The sequence below is a fragment of the Rhinolophus sinicus genome, linkage group LG03 (assembly GCF_036562045.2).
Source record: "Rhinolophus sinicus isolate RSC01 linkage group LG03, ASM3656204v1, whole genome shotgun sequence".
Taxonomy (NCBI): domain Eukaryota; kingdom Metazoa; phylum Chordata; class Mammalia; order Chiroptera; family Rhinolophidae; genus Rhinolophus; species Rhinolophus sinicus.
In genome coordinates, this window is record NC_133753.1 from 13,493,544 (window position 1) to 13,514,681 (window position 21,138).

The 21,138-nt window shown below is 42.0% G+C and overlaps 1 protein-coding gene across 11 annotated transcripts in view; it reads left to right on the forward strand.

Annotated features, from left to right (window-relative positions):
- The window catches only part of KCNK10 (potassium two pore domain channel subfamily K member 10), a 135,301-nt gene that overhangs the window by 75,057 nt on the left and 39,106 nt on the right, over nucleotides 1–21,138 (forward strand). For all 11 annotated transcript variants that reach the window (XR_012494570.1, XR_012494569.1, XR_002138426.2 and 8 more), the window contains 2 exons: nucleotides 1,200–1,317; nucleotides 11,161–11,321. Coding sequence is in view for 7 of the 11 variants with exons in the window: in XM_074327077.1 (XP_074183178.1) it covers nucleotides 1,200–1,317; nucleotides 11,161–11,321 (279 nt within the window). In the remaining 4 variants the exon portion in view is untranslated. The remainder of the gene's footprint in view (nucleotides 1–1,199; nucleotides 1,318–11,160; nucleotides 11,322–21,138) is intronic.

The window sequence follows — 21,138 nt, forward strand, 5'->3', positions numbered from 1 at the left end:
CATTTATCATTTATATCCCTCACACAATAACAACCCCCCTCCCCCCATCTATTACCCCTCTGACATCACACACAGCCATTACATTTCCACTGTCTCTATTCCTAATGGTGTACTCTGCTTCTTGTAAATATATATATATATATATATATATATATATATATATATATATATATATATAATTATAGTTGACATTCATTATTGTTCAACTTCAGGTGTACAGTGCAGTGATCAGGCATCTACATCATCCCTGAGGTGGTCTCCCTAACGAGACAAGTGTCCATCGGATACCCTACAATATCTTTACAACACTATTGATTACATTTCCCAAATTGACTTTTGTTTCCCGTGGCCATCTTGTGGTTACTGATTGTACTTTTTAATCCCCTCACCTTCCCCCTTATCCCCACCCCATCTATCAACCCTCAGTTTTTCCTCTATTTCTTCGAGACTGTTTCTGATTAGTTCATTCATTTATTCTTTTCTTTAGATTCCACATATAAGTGAGATTGTATGGTATTTGTCTTTCTTTGTCTGACTTATTTCACTTAACATAATGTTCTCTAGGTCCATCCATATTGTTGCAAATGGTAATATTTCCTTCTTCTTTATGGCTGTGTGATACTCCATTGTAGAAACCATCAATAAAACAAAAAGGGATCCTACTGAATGGGAGAAGATATTTGCGAATGATATATCTGATAAGGGGTTAATATTCCAAATTTATAAAAAACTCACTCAGCTCAACTCCAAAAAAACAAACAACCCGGTTAAAAAATGGGCAGAGGACATGAAGAGACATTTTTCTAAAAAGGACATACAGATGGCAAACAGACATATGAAAAAATGCTCAACCTCACTAATCATTAGAGAAATGCAAATAGAAACCACAATGAGATACCACCTCACTGCAGTCAAAATGGCTATCATCAATAAATCAACAAACAACAAGTGCTGGCGAGGATGTGGAGAAAAGGGAACTCTTGTGCACTGTTGGTGGGATTGCAGATTGGTGCAGCCACTTTGGAAAACAGTATGGAGGTATCTCAAAAATCTGAAAATGGAACTACCTTATGATCCAGCAATTCCACTCCTAGGTATCTATCTGGAGAAATCCAAAACTCTAATTGAAAAAAGTTTATGCACCCCTATGTTTGTTTTACTTTTTAACTGAGTCTCATGCTTTCTCACTTTCTTTGCAGCATGCCCTTGATGCTGACAATGCAGGAGTAAGTCCAATAGGAAATTCTTCCAACAACAGCAGTCACTGGGACCTCGGAAGTGCCTTTTTCTTTGCTGGAACTGTCATCACCACCATAGGTATCCATTTGCTTGCTAATCTCTTTTTCTCAGCAGGCCATCCTGAGTAATGGCACCTAGTCAATGCTTTTGTCCTTGCAGAATATATGGCAGCTTGGGGTTCATAGGAGGCTTATGAAACACTGTCAAATTAATGCAGTGGTTGTAGTGGCTTTCAATAAAAGGAAAGGAGAATGAAGAACATTTTTCAAAGTAAAAGACTCAGTAGGCTTTAGCTTGAAAGGACGTAAGGAAAAGGTTAGTGTGAAAAATCAAAACACAAATTGGTCAGTTGAGCTCAAATTCTTTTTTAAAAATTGTACTTTTCATTAAAGTTATATATGAAAGAACCAGAATGTTCTAGAAAGTTTATGAAAAACAGCAGTTGCTGCCCTCCTTCTCCCTTTTCATCTCCTGAGGGGCAACCACTTTCATTTCTTTTGCTTGGCTATTTTGAAATTCATCTCCCTATTTGTAAATAATCACACTCCTATAGCTACTTCCTGCATTTTCAGTTTTAGAGAATATTTCTTGATTTCCCATTATGGAAGAGAAGCAATTAGTTCTCTTTCTCCCCATTCTACTGTAGAAGAGCTCTCTTTGTGTTCGCCAATCATCCCACTATAGTTTCATTAGGTCAAAATTGAACATTTGCCTGTTTTTTGACTAGGTCAGTGCTCTTCACAACTGATCCTATGGTGAACTACAGTTACTTCTTTCCTGCATCGATTTTTTTCTTATACTATTTATGTGTCTTCTTCTGATACTTGGGGAGTTTTGTATTTTTGTCTTAGGGGTTAACTTTATCATTATAATCATATATAATAACCTTAGCGTTCTATTCCTTCAGCAGTATCTATTACTTCCCCATTATGGGCGATGATATCTCTTTTCCCTCTCCTTTTCCATCACATAATTTGAGTTGACACCATCCTTTCAATGTGTACTTTTAAATGACTAACTGTGCTTCTGCTTCCATTATGTGATTTGCTCACTTAAATGATAACTCTGGGCTCTCAGCTATCACCTATAATGTAGGCAGTGAACTTAGCATCTCCCCTTCTTTCCTTCTTCCACTATCCATTATTCCTCGTTGTTTCATTCTGTAACATTGGGGTATATGTATAATTTACATTCTGTTCTGTTCTCCTGATACTCCCATTTGTTTTAGTTGTAGTTCTACACTTAAATATTGTCAGTGTTCACCTCTTGTCCTTTTGCCTTGGTTTTCCTCATCCTCAGTTGCTAGACGGAAACTCATCTTCAGATAGTCAGTCGCCTTAAGAATGGCTCATGGGAGCAATATTTCCTGCGTTCTTGTGTTGTTCAAAATGGTGGTAGCCTTCCCTTTGAACGGCAGTTTGGCTGCAAATGAAATCCTTGAGTCACGTCATTTTTTAAGGGTCTTGTAGGTATTGCTTCAGTCCCTTCTGATGTTCACTCTGCTGTGGAGAAATGTGATGTCAGCCTATTTTTTTTCTCTTTTATAGGTGACTTGGTCTTTTTGCTCAGCTACTCAAAGGATTATTTCTTTATGTTTCATCTGCTATTACTACTAGGTTTTGTTGCTTTTATTTCAGGAACGTTTTCTTGGTTGTCATCTTTAAACATTTTCTCTGTTGTATGGTTTTAGTTCTGTCCTTTGGAGATTCCAACTACACATATGTCATCACGTCTTTGCCTGTCTTTATGTCTATCATTTTCCCTTGGCTCCTTTTTAACTCTTAAAACTTGGTTTTCGGTTTGGTAGTTTTATCCTCTCTATTCCTTTTTGTGTTTTTCATAGTGCCTATTTTGCCATCTGTTCCTTCCAATTTTATTTTCATTTTGTGATCATTAGTGGATTTTTTTTCCCTTCTTATTTCTTTCCTTAATTCCATTAGCTCCCATTTCATCTTCACTCATTACCTCACGATTTCTTTCCTGATTTCTTGAATTTCTGCTTTGTGGTTTCTCTGTAAAGACTCTTAGAGGTGATTACCTCATAGCTGGCTACAATTCTGTCTCGCTGGGGCAACATTTTTCTCCTGAGTGTATTTCATCCATTGGTAAGTTTTGCTACTCTTTTTACCTTTTTAAAAAATGGAAACTTAATATTTATGCTGGATGAGTTTCTTTGCTTGACTCCAAACAAATTGGATATTCCTGTGCCAGCTATCTGCTGAATGTTTCCCTGGGGCTGGGAAGAGAGCCGGGAGAAGTAGGTAACTATTTGGGTAGCAAATTCCTAGACTCTCCGCTTTCCTGTGCTTCCTGCAAATATGGCCCATCTTTGTTATCTCTGGTTGTCCTGCCTCTTCTGTTTCTCTTCATCAGATCAAGTTCAGGAGAGCTTCTCCTGCTCTGCTTCTTCACTCAGTAGTCCACACTTGGTGCAAACAGGGAGATCTGTTTTGAAGTTCAAGGTGAGATCCTTACCTTCATACTTAGATTTTTGCTGGCACTTGCTGAGATTTGCCACAGATGGGCTCTCTTATCATTCTCTGTGTTTCTTCTCTTTATTTTTTCCCCATATGGCTTCTGTCCAATCTCAGCTTCTTTTAGTAATCCTTACACATGTGGTGGAATTGCTAGGTTATATCCCTCTCCCAGCTCTGATGAAAATGAATTTGAGAGTTATGTGCCTCCATACAATAGTGAAGTCACACTGCAATAAAAGTTCTCATTCAAAAGAATGGGCGCACACAGCAGTCACCAGTCCATAGCAGTGACAGACAGGCATCAGGAGACCCCTCTGCCCTGGTAGTGGGAGGATTCCTTCATTAAAACCTGGAAGGAATTCCCTCATCTGTTGCTCCTTGAGGCCCAGCTATGCCTTCTGGAAGGTTCTTCCCTCTCCCTTCTCATTCATGACTACATCTTAAGTGGGTCATGCCTTCCCAGAGGAATGTACATCTTTGGTAATTAACTTCCTATTGGTACACGTTTCAGAGGCTAAAGGTTGTTTTAGAGACACAGATTTTTGTTTTTGTTTTTAGACCTAGCCTTTAGGACCTGTGTTGTTTCTACACTGGTGCAATCAAGAAAGTTATGTGCAATAAGAATATTTGGAATGAAAGAGGATTGTCATTACTTTTTAGAATGCCTCTTAATCGAATTTTATGACATACGAGGTTCACAGTCGCAAATCTGCAAACATATTAAGATCAACTATGACAAATATTTATTAGAGGTGTGCATTACACTAGTGGGTCTGGGGCTTAGAAACCTTTACAGACACTCCAGACCAGACTGGGTTATATCAGTTCACAGTCTCACAGCACCCAGCAAAGGAAGCAGGATGACCTGGCACCATTTGGTGTGAGGGCAAAAAGTGCTGTAAACCTCAACATTACTTGAGGTCATCTCTTTAGTGGATCAGAGAAGACAATGTCAGATTAAACTGTGTTCAAAATTCTGGTTATTAAGATGGGGAAATGTATCAAGCATTTTAGGAGGATTTATAGTAAAATAGTTAAAATTGAGAAAGTCCGAGCCACTTCAAGATGTACATTTTGGAAAATGCACTCCAGTACCCAGTATTGGATCCATGAGACATTAGCATAAAGTAAAGAAGTCAGAAAAAGGAAAATTCTAATTTTCTTATTTTATAAAATGGCTAAACCAGTGGTCTGTATACTGCATTAAAAAACACTACAGCTACACGGGAATGAGCACTGATGGTATTTGTGTCAACTCATTAGGATCCCATGAGCTTCGTTTATTGAACCGTGTTCATTGACCCACGTAACACTATGTGATTGAGGAACGGTGGTTCTATGCACCTAATGAGGAACATTTGCTATGTAACGTTTTCTGCCTTTCTTATTTGCTAATACTAAGGAATCTTTGAATTTTGCAAATGACTCCAAGTCCTTGGTGTCTGCTGCCTGGCACCCCTTCACTTATTTACCCTTGTCCTGATAACCCAGTGGTCCCCTTCCTACGCTTGGCCCCCAGGGCTCAGGGGAAGAATCCCCTTATCTAGGCTAAGAAATCCAGTGCCCTGCATGTGTGTGACCACAGTCCTTTGTTCAGAGACAGACGTGAGGTCTGGATTAGCCCAATGAGAGCTTCAGTTCCTGGAAAGAGATTGGCCCAGAACCCTGCCAGTTATTTTCTTTCTATGATGTGTTCATTACTTAGCATTCAGCTAACACTAAATTCTAAAGAAGCAGAGTAAGAAAAGGGCAGTAATAAGTGGGGTCCTGCTCACATCCTTTGAACTTTGAATGGAGCTACCTATAAAGTGTTAAGAAATAAATGTTAGGTCTCCTTCTATTTATTGGGATCAGTGCATTTCCTTTTCTACTTAAGCCAGTCTGCATGGGGTTTTCTATTGCCCCAAACTGAAAACACCCTAACTAATATACACTTATGAGTGAGAGATTATGGAGTGCTGGTAAGTTTCCTCTGACCCTGCTGGCCACTGCAGCTGCCATCTGCCACCTGCTTTGGCCATTTACTCTAGATTTAAAGCAGAGCACCCTATAGGATGAGCCTGTGGGTTCATGTGCTTGTGTCCTGGCTGCTTTGGAAAGTCTGCCTCTATAGTGGGAGAGAGGGCATTGAGTCATACCTGAAGAAAAGAGGATGCTGAACGGGAAACTACTATAAAACACGCGTAAAACAAAATCAAAGTAAATCCCAAGCCAAGCCACACGTCCACTTCAGTGTTAGGGCTCAGTGTCAGGGCTAGAGGTTGGGTTCTCATTCTATTCAATGGGAAAAATGCCCTTCTCTCTCTCGCTTTCTCAATACATTGGAAAATAATGTAAGTTGAACACAGTTAGCGGGCTAAATTTTTAACTCCAGAGTGGAGGGGTCTTTCTAACATCATAGCTAGAGAATTCTACAGAAAACCTTAGTACAATGTTAGTAAGAATTATGAGGGGCAGAAATAATAGTTTTTCCCAATTATTTAGTGGTGAATTCATTCATCACATGTGGTAACAAGGCTCATAAGAAAACTCAGAGCCCACTAATTCTTCCAGTTCTTCCTGAGAAATTTTCCTGTATTTAGGACTCTGGAAGTGGGGCAGCTGGAGCTGAGGAGCTGTCTTTTCGTTATGTGTGAAATATATAAACATTAGCCTGCTTGCTTGAGGTCATAAAATTTGTGACATAATATTGTAAACATTTTCTAATATTACAAAGCTTCTTTGATAAACATAGTCTTTGATGGGTTCCGTTGGATCTACTATCCACACTATAATCACACGTGGTTGGAGGCTGAAGCTATTTCTACTTTTGTGAGAGTACGGTACCATGATGAAAACCTTTGTGCATGGAGTATGGTCTTCATCTCCAGTTGTTTCCTTGGAAAAATCCCCAAGGGACTGCTGTGTCCAAGGGCGTGGACCTTTTAAAAGCTCACCAAATTGCTTTCCAGAAAGACTCTCATGAGACCCATGAGGTTATGTACTTTTTAGACACACAAAAACGTGTTCATTACTTAGAATGTGTATAGAGAGATCTTAGGAAGAATAGATTCTTTTCTGAAAAGCAGGACCCTACTCAGTTTCAGAGGTCCCTTTTGTCTGAAGATATCAAAGCAGTTTTTTATAAAAAGTTTTTTTTTTTTTTTTTCCACTCAGACATACAGAAAGATTTATAAGTGTATAGCAAAAGGGAACGCATTCAAGTGCTTCTCCAGACCGGGAGCCTTGCCAGAAGGGAGACTGGACTCTACTCAGTCTTTGTTGAGGACATCCTGCACCTGTCGCCTTTGTCAGTAACTAATGCTGATGCTGATGTGAGAAAGTCCCACCTGCTCTAGAATGTTGACTGCCGGTGGGTCCCCAGTACCTAGTTTTTCAAAACTGGAGGAATGACACTCACTCCTGAATGCAGAAGCTTTTCCACAAACCATCACTTGCAAAAGGCAGTCTTACCAATAGCTCTGGATGCAATTGGATTCTAGTTTTCGAGACATTTTTGGATTGAGTCACCTGACTCCACCCACATCAGAGAGAGCCCCTGGTCAGGTTCCAGATGATAGCCAGTAACTGTTACTTGCCTGGTGGCCTCGTTTAAGAGCTGTACCTGCCAAGAAACCTGGGCAGCTATTTCTTTTCTTTCTTCCTCTCTCTCTCTCTCTCTCTCTCTCTCTCTGTTTTTCTTTCTTTCTTTCCTTTCTTGAGGGTGCAGCTCAAAGCAGCCCATGCAGGGATCGAACCAGCAACCTTGGTGTTATGAGCACTGTGCTCTAATCAACTGAACTAACTGGCTGTGGGCAGCTATTTCTAATTAACCAGTACATGAATTGGATGCTTAACCCATGATTTTGGAAATAGCGATCATCATGGCTAACGTTTACTGTGCTCCATGTCCGTTATCTTAGTCTCTCGTTAACCATGTGAGGTAGGTGCTGTTATTAGTCTCATTTTACTGATGAGAAGCCTGAGGGACATTAGGTAACTTGCCCAACATCTCATGGTTCATGGGAGCAGCGGCGCCTGGTTTGACTCATCAGGACCAGGCACATCACATGCTGGAGCCGGTGAAAGATGAAACTGTGGTCCCTCCCTAAGAAATGATTAAGAACATCACAACGCTACCAGCAGAGCATTAAACCAAGCATGGGGCCCTTCAAAATGTGGGGTCCTCTTTAACTGCACAGGTTACGCACCCGTAAAGCCAGTCCTGTAGGCACAGGCATTCTAGTTCTGGAACGTACATTCTTCACCAAATGGTTTGATGCACAGACATGGTTTGGCAAAGATTTGACTTTGGCAACTAAACAGCAAATGGTAGGATTATACGTGTGATACTCAAGCCTAAATCCTCTTTAAACCCCAGCTTTCGCTTCATAAAGGGCTTGGGATTATTTTCCAGCGGGGACGAACCAAGTCTCACCTTGGTCCTCAGTTGGAACAGACTGTCCTCAGTGGGCTGGTCATCTGCTCCGAACGTCACGAGAAGCCAGATGGTAGAGTAGTTCCTTGAATGTTCTTTGCTTTGCTTAAGTCCAGCTCTGACATTCTGGGCTAGTTCTACCTGGTTGATCGCCTCTCTCCCAGCTGTGTCACCCCCTCTCATTTCCCAGCCCCACCCAAGTCATTGAGCCAGACCAGCCTGAGTTACAGACATTGTGTCCCTTGTCCTGGTGACGTGGGAGAACAATGGAGTTTCTGGAGGAAAGTGGGAAGCAACCATCTGTTTTCTCCAGAGGCTCAGTTTTCCTGGAGACATTGCTTAGCAGTGATTCCTTCCCGCAGGGCAAGATGATAATTGCTTACTTACTGAGTGCTTACTTTGCATCAGGCTTCACACATATTTAATCTTCACAGGTAACTCATTTCATCTTTAGTAGCTGCAAATTGCCCTATCTCTCAGATAAAGAAAGTCAGGTAGAAAGGGTAGGTAGATTGCCCAAGAGCTGAGAATTAGTCAAGTGGAAGAATCAGAAAAGGAATCCCTGTAGTCTCTAGTTCTAGAGCCTGCATGCAACCCGTACACCTCACCTCACAGTTCTACCAAGCATTCTGGAAGGATGGGCAGGGCAGTCTCACAGGCCGGAAACAACCAGTGCCAAAAATGCAGGAATGTGGCCCTCCCACTGCTTCAGAGCAAAGCTCCAAAATGTCAATTCTGGCATTTTCCCAGAGTGACAGGGCTGAGGGACAACCTGGAGCAGTCTCTCCATATAGGTCACTAAACGCAGGGACACACACATATGCCTGTGAACAAAATACAGCATTACTCAAGAATGGCGATTACCTTATGTCTGATATGAAGGGATGGCATTAAATATATTTAAATCTAAATATTACTTCACTAGTGTCCTTACCTAAGAACTTTGCTTTAATTTTTAGTGTTCTTGTATGAAACATTGAATAAATAAGGAACTAATAATAATAATAATAATAATAATACTTGGCATTGGTATAGTACTTTACACTTCACTGATTTTTACCACGTTTTCCTTGAACCCCTCCAACACGAGGGTTTGGAGCAGCTAAGTGAGCGTAAGGACAAGCAGATAGAATGAGGTGAATAGGATCTGGAGCCTCTGTCTTCTCTCTTCTCTCTCCTGCTCCTTGGATGACGCTGGAAGGTTACCTGAGCACCGTCCCTTATCCAGGCGGTGGGGGCAGATCCTCTCTGAAAGCTGGAGGAGGGTGTGTAGCACTTGCCAGGGCTCAGAAGATGCCTAGTCAGCAGGTTCAAAGCCTCAATTTGTTTGCTGGTGTGTGCAGTATATTTCTTCCTGAGTTAGTAGACTAAAAGAAAACCTATATTCCCTGATAGTTATCAGGCAATTGTGAGACAGCAACATAAGAGTCATAAATGTTTCCATAAGTTACTGGAATGTTTCCAAGAGTCACCGTAAACCTGCGTTATGTGAGCTGTATAGGCACATGTATTCCCTTTCCATAGGGCAGGTGGATGTAAATCAGATTATTGTAGAGGGGAACGCTTAGAAGAATGATTTTGTCCCCGTGCCTGAAAGCACCTGAAAAAAGTTCCAAGAGCTTTTTTTTTTGCACCATTAAATCAAAACAGTGGTGAGTAAAAGAAATGCAAGATTAGGAAGGCTTGCTTGAACACTCATATATGAAATGGAAACTGTAATTTAGATAATTTGTGATAAGAGGTTTGAATGATTCTGAGTAGAAAATTGAAAAGGAAAATAGCTATGTGACTCATTACCCAAGGGCAGGGAGCAACAGTGAGTTCCCTGGGCACACAGGATTAGTAGACCAACCATCAACACTGTTCGTTACTGTGTTGCATCCCCAACATACTGGAGACCACCAACCCGGTAACGCACCCATTGCATCGGTTTAGAAGCAGGACCCTCATGAGTTACCCTAACACGGGGAACTAATTTAGAAGATGATCTCAACAATAGATAGCATAATATTGCAATGCTCACTGGCATGAAAACGAATAACCAGTAATTTAGACCCTCATCTCTATATGAACTGTGCTAACACCATAAGCCTTCCCCGCCCCCCCAGCTCTACTGTCTTTAGCCCCATCCATATAGCGTAAACCCAATACTTGCTATACCTAAGTTACTTATGTAATTGCAGAACTCTCAAGGATGCACATGTTGGTGTTTTCAAAGCACTATTTGACAAACATACTAGTAGACCTGGCTATAAAAGGATTCTTCTGTATTGAAACATCCATTCCACCAACAAACATTTATTGAGCACTTGGTAATCCTTGATGCAAGAGGAGAGGCTGGACTCAAAGATGAGGCAGGGTTCCCAGTACAGAAAAAGAGAGCCAGAGGGAATTGAATGTCACTGTCAGTGTGGAAAAGAGACACAGTCTTCCTTCCCCTCCCCCACTCTTTACTGTTTTCAGGATTCCCAGAGGAGAGCTGTATGATCCATGGGTCCTTTCTGAATCTGGCCACATAGTTTCCTTACAGTGGCACGCTGATGACTCTAGGAAGGCAAATGCAGATGACAGCCACAGTCTGGGGGAGGGGATGCCCATGGGATAAGACTATAAAGGAGAAGGTCTTTTCAAATCTGAAAGCGACCTTCTCAGGTGTGCAGGCTCCTAAATCAGATGGGTCCAGGATGTTTGGTGTTTCTGAAGTGGATGGTACCATTCTCCATCAGAAACACAAATCTGGGTGACCACAAATTTCCTAAAATGTCATCTAACTGAATACATTAGATCCAGGAAACCTGGATCTCCTTAAAACTGTTTACAAGTAGAGAAGGAAGAGAAGCAATAGTACAGTGTTCTGAGTTTTATAGGGCCTTTGAAATGAAGTTCTACTCCCTAAAGCTCATCAAGTGTGTGTGTGTAGGGGGAATACAGAAACGTGTTAAACTGTCTGTGGAGTCTTTGGTTCCGTACTCTAAGTTCTCTGCTACCTCACCCATTTCCCTCTCTCTTTTTACTATTTCTCACCAGGGTATGGGAATATTGCTCCAAGCACTGAAGGAGGCAAAATCTTTTGTATTTTATATGCCATCTTTGGAATTCCACTCTTTGGTTTCTTATTGGCTGGAATTGGAGACCAACTTGGAACCATCTTTGGGAAAAGCATTGCAAGAGTGGAGAAGGTCTTTCGAGTGAGTACGGCCTGTGTTTAAACTCTATAACCTCTGTGATACAAAGGGCTTTAGCCTGACAGGATCCAGAAGTAATCATCAGGGATGTCCACTTTTAATGGAATAGTCTAACGTTAAGATTGTATTTTCTATTTTGGCCAATGGTAGTCACAGGTACTGTGCCTTAACTCTCCTATTTGCGGTAATTTCCTTTTTTAGAGTGGTATTTCTGGAAGCACAACATAAGAGGGTTAAGTATGGATTTGCCAACACAGATTTTCTGAAGACGTGCGTTTCTTCTTAAGGATGGAAGATGGGTTCCTTAGTATATTTACAATCAAGTAGAGAATTGTAAATTCATCCATTTTTTTTTTTTTAGAACGCCTTCACTCCATTTTATTTCCAAATACAGTGTCTTCAGGCGGATTCTGGCTTCTAGGACCTCTTCCAGAAGCCTGTCTTTTCCAGACACTGCGTTGTGCTTTGTCTCCTCATGGCCCCTTCCTATTTTTCCTCTCACCGCAGTGATGTACTAATTCATACGAAGCTGTTGATAATTGCTATTGCCTTAGTAGGTTTTTTCCTCTTGAGAATACTTACCTTTAAACAAGGGGCCAAAATCTCAATTCAAGGAATTTGTTTACTAAAGATGGCATTCCTGGCACCGGTGACAGGCATGTAGAGTAGATGTGATTGGATTGGGGTTCCCAATGCCCTTTAACTCACACCCATCCATGTGATTTAATAGAACACGTGTTTTGCTATATGTAAGGTTATTTCTACTCCCTCATTATCAACCTAATTCTCAAGTCTTTCAAACCTTTTTTAGGGAATTTTTCTCATGATGATTTAATATTTAAAAATGACAATTTGAGATTTTTTTTTTTCCAGAATCTAGCAATAATGGGCAAGTATACATCACTGGGAAGCTCTAAACCTGAACTTGTTTTTCCCTCTGAGACAAGAACTTGCAGCCAACTTTTCACTAGAAGAATGCAAGGGAGCTCCCCAGTTCAGGTTGTCAGAGTAGGGAGGGGGAAAAAGGCGCTCTGCTGGCTTAGGTCCACCTTTTATAAACTCAGTGATCCTGGGTGAGCTGCCTCAGTTTACTCATTGGCAAAAGGGGATAGAATTCTAATCCACTTTATAATGTTTTGGTCATGATGAAATAAATTAATGTATGGAAAAGAGCTCGGCATAGGGCTAGACACGTAGAGTTCAGGGCTGCTGTGTGTCTGCCTCCTGGAAGAAGTGTTTCTTGGCAGGCTAGCCACCCATTCCGATTTCACCTGAGCAGCTCCGCAGTGGTGTGTGGGTTTTTCTGGAGTGTCCCACAACTTTTGCTCCCTAAGTGCTGGCTGGCCAATCAGCCTCATTAAATCAGCCTCACTGTACCTGGGCTCAGTGGTCACCATGGAAACCGCCAGAGCTCAGCTTCTCTGCTTCTCAGATGGTCAGGTCTCCCTAAACCACAACCCTGTCTTCCAGAGCTGTTCTCGGAGGTGCCCCGTTAACCATGGCCTCAGGGTTTTCTGAGTTAGAGAACAATGAGTCTGGCGGATCAAACGCTCAGAAACAGGATTCAAATGGAGAAATGACTGACCAGGCATTTTCATGTTTAGGTAGCTTCTCTAGTAGATCACAGTGTCTTGATTTGTAGAAAGAAAGGATTGGACTAAAAGCTTTTGAAATTCCTCTTTAACCTAACAACAACAACAAAATTGAGTTACTGTATTCTCAATGAGGGAAGAGGTTGCAGTCATTTGACTACATCTGCTACCAAATTGGAAGACTCAGTTTCCCCTAATGAATTTCGGGCTTCAAATAGACTGCTGCTCTCCTTCCCCTTAAAGCTGCCTCTCGATGGATCATTCAAAGGACTGTGTCAGTGCCTTACCAATCTCACCTTTCATTTTTGTGCTGATGTCCCCTCAGTTCCTTGCAGCGCCATTAAGGGCTGGGGGTCTTTAGGGAAGGAACCAGCAGTACAGTATCAGGGAGTACAGGATGTAGGCATTTGCCGAACACTGGAGGGCGCTGTTGGAAGGGGTGGCTGAGGTCAGGCGGGGTGGGGGTGATGGGGGGAGGGGGGATAGAGCACAGTTCTTGGATATGCAAACAAGGGACTCAGCAACAGCTGGTTTGCATATACTTTTGGTAGGAATTCTCCAAGCTCTTTGCCATTCATTTACACTACATCTAAAAGGCCAGTTACTTTTAGGTGATTATTTGAGAATTTAAAATTATATAAACCAAAATTATATAAAACCTGGACTGTGAATTTTTAGTTCCTGTGGGGAAGATCAGTTTTTCCCCCACCTCCTCAGTGATAAGCCTTTCCCTTTATCTGTTGTGTTTTTTTCTCAGTTCTTGGGGAAGAGAGGCTATCTTTTGTGGAGTAAAGAAAATACAAAATCAGCCTCCTAGGTGCCTATCTTCTGAGGTGACATGAGTTGGGTCCTTCTACCACATCTGAGCCTCATTTTAAAGAATGGCGGAGGGTACTGTATTTTTTTGGAATGCTTCTGGCTAATAAAATGCGTGATTGTTGGGGTTCTTACGGGGTGGATAAAAGAAGACTCTTTTTTTTCTCCTCTGAAGCTGAGAACTAATTGAGAAGTAGCCATAGGAGTCATATGGAGATGAAAATGTCAACTTTATTGCTGATAAGCTCGTTAAAGAATGTAGCTTTAGCTCTGATGCCAAAAGGAGTTTGTAATCACTTCACCCTGAATTACAACTTCCCTGCTGCATTAGTTTTCTATTGTTGTGTAACAAATTATCACAAATGCAGAGCTTAAAACAACACCCATGTATTATGTTACAGTTCTGTAGGTCAGGAGCCCAGGCAGGCTTGGTGGCGTGCCATGCCCAGGATATCATGTGTCTGAAATCAAGGTTTCAGCCAGGCTGGGCTCTGGATTTGGGTAAGACTCTGCTTTCAAACTCACTGAGGTTTTGGCACAAAATAATTCCCTGTGATTGTAGGATTGAGATTTCTGTTTCCTTGCTGGTTGTCAGGTTGGAGCCGTTCTTAGCTTGTTGAGGTTGCCTGTATTCCTTAGCTTGTGGCCCCTCCATCTTCAAAGCCAGAATTTTTTCCCACACCACTAAGTAATTCTCTGATACCAGCTGGGTGGCCAACAATTTAACTAAATTCTGATACTGTCTACCCAGAGATGGTATCAGATCCCATGGGTTAAGGGCTTAATCCCACAAGACTGCCCTGCACTTCAGATGCCAATTGCAAGTCCAGCTTGTTAACTGTGCTTCTGACTGACTGGCTATTAATCAGACGTTCCCATGAGCCCCTCTTTGGGATAGATTATTTTGCTAGAACAGCTCATAGAACTCAGGAAACCCATTTACTCACTAGATTACTGATTTATTACAAAGGATATTAAAGGGTATGAATCAACAGCCACATGAAGAGATACATAGGACAAGGTCCCAAACCAAGGAGCTTCTGTCCTCGTGGAGCTTGGGGCCTGGCACAGTGGCACACGGAAGCGTTCTGGTTCCCCAACCTGGAAGCTCTCCAAATCTCCTCCTCTGGGGTTTTTGTGGAGACTTTATTGCATAGGCATGATTGATTCAATCACTGGCCATTGGTGACTGAATCAACCTCCAGCCCCTTTCTCCTTCCTGGAAATCAGAAGGTGGGACTGAAAATTCCAACCCTGTATTCCTGGTTGGTTCCTCTGACAACCAGCCGCCATCCTTAGGTCACCCAAAAGTAGGCTCATTAACATAACAAAAGACACCTTTATGGCTCTCCCTACAGGAAATTTCAAGGGTTTTAGAAGTTCTATGCCAGGAATGGATGAAGACTAAATATTCATTTCTTATTCAAAATCACAGTATCACACAAGTATACCCAGGTTTATTCTCTTTCTGCCCCGCTCTCCTTGGCACATTAGCTTTTAACCTTCAGGCTTGTCACCATGTGGTTTGCAAGATGGCTGCCTCAGGACCAAACATCATGTTTGTGTTCAACACATTCAAGACAAGACAGAAAAGTCATCTTTTACGGGAGAAAACTCTTTTCCAGAAGTTACTCTGCAGACTTCCCCTTCTGTCTCACTGACGGGAACTGGGTCACATGACCATTTCCACCTGCAAGGAAGGTTAGGAAAGTGAGTATCTGACAAAGGAGAATGCAGTGGATTGATTTAGACCAGTGGGTCTCAAAGTGTGTTCTCTGGACCAGCAGCATCAGCGTCCTCTGGGAACGTGTTCGAAATCCAGATTCTTAGAGAAGTTGGGGCCCAGGAATCCGTGTCTACCAGGCTTTCCAGGTGATTCTGATGCCTACTACAGTTTCGGAGCCCTTGGCACAGAGGAATCACATTTCCTCCCTTGGGGCTGACCACATTGCTGTGATAAACAAAATTAGAATTGTTAGCAAAGAAGAAATTGGGATAAACAAATGACAGCATCTGCTACATGTACCATCAACTGCTAGGCACACAGACCACTTAGAGGGAAGATGTCCTCCTTCCCTCTTGTCGTAAATCAAATGGCCTTTGGGATCCTTGAATCAGTCAGGAGAGACTAACTTATGCTATGATAGCAAGTAACCACAGTTTACTCTCACCCCTGCCAGATCTGCTGCAGCCCAGGCAACTCTCCATGCTTCAGGTTTTGGGTGTTTTTTTTTTTAGAAAAGGATTGCTGGGCATTGCACATTGTTTCTTAAGCGCTTTGGCCTCTAGTCACAGCATGTTGGTCTCTAGTTACTTGGCCCACCCAACTGCACAAGAGGCCTGGGATGTACTGCTTGATCTCCAGGAAGGCAGGAGATGGGAAAACTGCTCGTGTGCATACTCCCTGGGTCCATTCCTGGGCCCCACTCTAGGCTGACAGCATCCCTAGGGTTTAGAACTGATGACCTTCAGATCACTCTTTGGGAAACATGGCTCTAGTGAGACTCATTTTGCATCGGAGGAATGGAGCCCATGATTTGTTAAATGACTTGCTAAGAGCTACAGAGTGAGTTGGGGGCACAACCTGGATTTGAACCAGTAATCCTGCCTTAACCTCTTCCAGGTGGGCCAAAAATATTGACTGTCAGATATATTAATCCACACCATGAAACCGATTGGAGTTTAGGAATTTTGAACACACCATGCTAATGCATGGAGATGATTTACAAGTATTTATATAATATAAAGTAAAAATAATTTTTCCTAGGTCTTCAGGGGGAAATCTGGGCAGTTACCAAGGAAAGATAATTATTTGGGATGAAGCAGGGCTGATCTTGGGTTCCAAGGCCGATTCTGGAAGCCAACAGCCTTTCTCCCCCTGCTGTGGGCTGGCTCTTTTGCTGGGCCAGGCCGACTGTCACATGAGAGGATGCTGTAGGAAAACTGGCCAGATTTTGGACTGGATCCCATTTTCTTGCTCTGAGCTGCCCTTTGCCCTCTGGTAGGAAGCAACTGCCCCTTTTTATCTGGCTGATCAGCAGGTTTTCTGATATCACCTCTAACATCAAGGGACGCTCTTTTTCTTCTTCCTCTTTGGTCTTTTCCTCCCAAAATACAGAAGAAATGTTTGTTCACCTTTGTAGCCAAAGGAGCCTGGCTATAGCTGACAAACAATAACACATTACCATAGGCTTATCGGTATCATTATTACCTGGGGACTTTGGAGCCTGCCAAAGGCTTAAGATGGGGTGATGACAACTCAGTCTGCTAATGATGTCCAATTAGTGGGCTAATCAATCACTTTGGATTGCAGGAAGGGGCCGGTGGTGGAAGGCTAGGGCTCCCAGAGGCCTCTGCCATGTACCTGGCATGAGTCAAGGAAAGACTTTGAAGAACACATTTGGCGGGAAGCTTCTGTTTCTCACAAGGAGTCTTGGAACTAGCTCCCAGCAGCAATGGGGTTAACTTAAAAAATATATATTTCAATAAGATAAAAACCTTTGTTTTGGAAACTGGGTGTTATTTTCAGCTCTGTGGGTAAAATTTTTCATTCCTAAAAGTAGTGGAAATGTTCGTTGGGTTTCATTAGTTATGCACATCAACACTGAGCCTAAATAGATGGCAGGAAGCCAGGTGGTAGGCTGAGAAGCCAGGTGGTAGGCTGAGGTGGTAATGTGTGTGTGTGCGCGCGCACATGCATGCTTGCATACCTTGTTAGAAATTCCTGAGAAATAACTCAGTAGGATTAATGTACATAGATAATGTGAGTTTATTTTGATTAGACAGAAGACCCTGGTTTCAATATGCACAATTGCTTTCTTATTTTCCTTAAGGGGTTACAAGGGGGTGGAAGGTAATTGTTTTAAAATACAAAGAAGACCAATATTTTTAAAGCTCTATCAACCAGGTCTCTTCTAAATTCATTTGAGGATATTGTCTAGCTGTAGTGATAGGTCTGCATGTGCACTTGAGATGAACTATGTAAATAGTATCCACAAAACTGGCTATATGATATCTTTTAATGACAGCCTGTGACAGTTTGTGCAGGATGGTCCTTTCTTTTCTTTCTTCCTCTAATACAGGGTTGCTCAGCCTCAGCTGGATATTTGGGCCGGAAAGTTGTCATGAGACATGTCCTGTGCATTGTAGGATGTTTAGCAGCATCCTTGCCTTCTACTCACAAGACCTGTTATCAGTGCCCTCAGTTGTGACTGCCAAAAATGTCTGCAGACATTACTAAATGTCTGGGGGACAAAGTCGGTCTAGTTAAGCACCATGACTCTGCTAGGATGGAAGGGGTTCATTGCCCCACAGGTGCTAGGGGGCGTGCCCTGGTCTCCTGGCTGAATCTTCCACAGGAATTCTAGTGTCTCTACCAAAGGTCTTAGCCAGTTCTCCAATGCCAGTGCCATTTCTTCTCAGAACTCTCCTTTCTCCTTAAAGAGGAGTAAGATCATTTCTCACCAATAAGGGAAAATGACTGGGGACTTGACTCTGATGAATATATCAAGATAGATGGTTCTGCTATTATTCTTCACAGGCAAACCATCTCAGCACTAACTTTAGCTGACTCAGTAGGAATGTATTCTTCCAACCTAATGTATTCTTCCTCCTTCTCAGCTTGTCTTTGGTAACTGGCCAGAGGCCCTTTGGTGTTTCCTGTTGCCTTCTGGGATCGCTATAGACATTTTTTTAAGGGCCTTTAAATGCATCTTGACTCTTTTCTAGAAACAGTAAAGTGATCAGACTCTGCCCAAAATGTAACTACTTAAAATAACTGGATAGTGCTTAACATTTACACGTTTTTATGGTAGGTTTAACAGAGTCTCTCTTTTTCTTTCTGGCAAACTTTGATTACAGGTAACTTCTGGGAGTCTGTTACTTTGGGGTGGGCAGTCACTCATGAGCTTCTGTATGAGGGGATTTTTGTAGGGAGACTTGGATTTGTCATTTGTCCAACAGGATTTGGTTGTGGTCAGACTGTGTACTATGGCAGTTCAGTCTGGGAGTCTAGAGATAAATGGTTAATCTATTTGGAAGCTTTGCTCTATGCCAGACAGCGGGTTGTGGGCTTTAACTATAGTAAGCTGTACAACAACTCTCTCAAAGAGACCTTCTTAATTTTATGAGAGTTGAATGCTGACACTGGTTCTGTGACCTGTCCAAGGTCACCCAGGCCATCAGTGACAGAGCAGGTATTCCAAACCAGATCTCCTGCTCCAGTGTGCATGTGTACACTCAGTCTGTCCCCTACCCTTCCTTCCTTCTTTCTCTTGTAAGATAGGGATAGTATCTGATGGTTCAGAAAGTCTTCATGAAAGGTTAGTAAAACCTGGGGACAGAGAAAGATGGCCAGTGGAGGAAAAGTCTTTTTCTGCTCTCAGGAAATTTTAGTTTTCTCACTTTATATCATCTATTGATACTCTGAATTGGCCGTGGCTTCTGATTCTTTTCTGTACACCTGTTCTATCTCCCTAACAGTGGTTCATTATTATCAGATATCTCTTTCTTGGTGTTCTCTGCTCCTGGAGATGAATCTAGGATGTAAATGCCTCCTTGCTCACGTCTGCTGGGGGACTAATGTGATGGTGGGCTTATACAACCGGGGCTTGTACTGTCCCAACCGCTGACTCGTTTTGTCTCACCGCCAAGAGAGAAGTTGTTGGGCAGACAAAATTTTCCACGCTGTTCTTTCACTTTGTACAACCCACTTAGTATTGACAATGAGAGGACACCCAGCTCACAGCCAAGCCCGTGGTGAGCTGAGTCAGCTGGTGTTGCCCTCAAAAGCATACTTCGTTTTCTGGACTCAACCAATTGCCTCAATGCTCTGCTTCAGTGGTTTTGAGAATCCGGAGCTTATTAATTTGCATTGGGGATTTAACTCAGTCCTAAGCTCAAGGAAAGTGGCAGGAGAAGCTCCTCCGAAAGTGTCATACAATAGCAGAATATTTTTATGGGTATTCACTACCTGCTAGCTCATGCCACTGAAGAGATGATCACTTCCTAGAATCCCAGGGCTTTTATTAATTAAAATATTTAATCTCTTTGCATTTTGGGGCCAGTGCAGGTCTAGTGATGCTTTAAATCAACCACATGGTAACCTGTTTCTAAAACTTCCAGGTATTTTTGAGTTATGAATTTAATGCAAGAATTTTATTGGCATTTATTTTTATTAGTATCACAAAGTCAGCTTAATAGGTGGATGATTTCCCATGTTCACACTTTGTCACTCATTTTCACAGGCTAGTTTGGGTCCTCTGGAAGGCAATGATTTAATAATAATCCTTTGCCCTTTTATGGAACTCTTTACTTTAAAAAAATTATTTATCTATATAAGAAAATAAACCACAACCTTTCTTTTTCTTTACATTTAGCTTCATGCTATTCCTGTTAGCCAAGCAAGTAATAAACCATTCTAGTGTAGCTTCTGTCAAATTTGATTCCTCAAAATTGAGAGAAACCTTTGTTGAAACGACTCTGCCTATCCTAGAGCTGGGTATATGATCTGTGTGTTTACAAGAGAATGATTTCTAAATGACTGACATGTCAATAGTCATTAATAAAAAGTAGCTTTAGAAACTTTTGCTTTAGGAAAGGGACAATGTTTAGAATTCATCATTACTGAGAGGTGTGCCAGTATTCGGAACCTTCACCCAACAGAAGCAGCCCCTTTGGGAGGTGCCAGCGTGACAGACATAGTACCACCACACTGCTCAGCCGGATCCAATGGCTTTGTGCAAGGATCGAATCCAGCCTAGGAAATGTGCATCCCTCTTACAGGAAATACACTTTGTATTATCTTTCTGAGGGAAAACGCTCTGCTTTTTCTTTTTTGAGAACTGCTGCATTTGTGCGTCATAGCATTTTTGACTTAATGGTTTTGCATTGTGTCTTGGAAGTTTACTGCTGAGTTTTAGTCTCTTGTCAGTGTAGAGTTGTGCTTCTCACCCTGTGGGTGGTGGGTCCCCAGGGCCTGAAGTGCCCTATTTTTAAGGATCGGAGAATGTTTTTGAGCATCATGTACTGCTGATAGACAGACTAAACAATATGTCTCCTTCATGCGTGTGTACTACCCTTTCCCAAATGTTTGTGGAGGGGTCATCATCTAAGAACTCATTTAAGTTCATTTTCAAAGGTGATTCCTGCGTTCATAGTATCTTTTCTTCTTGCTATGTTTTCACAGTCAGTGGGTACTAAAAGTTCTGGAGGAAGTGTCTTTTTTGTTTTTTGTTTTTTTAAATGTTCAAAAGGGATTCCTGTACTCAGAAAAACTGAAAAGGGAAGAGACACTGGCTTTTCAAATCAGCATTGTTTCCAGGTCATTCTGGGGTCTTTTTCCCCATGGAATCAACATTGTTGTCCTGGCCATTGTTGCTGTTTCAAAGAGGTTCTCATTTAAGGCAACTCTG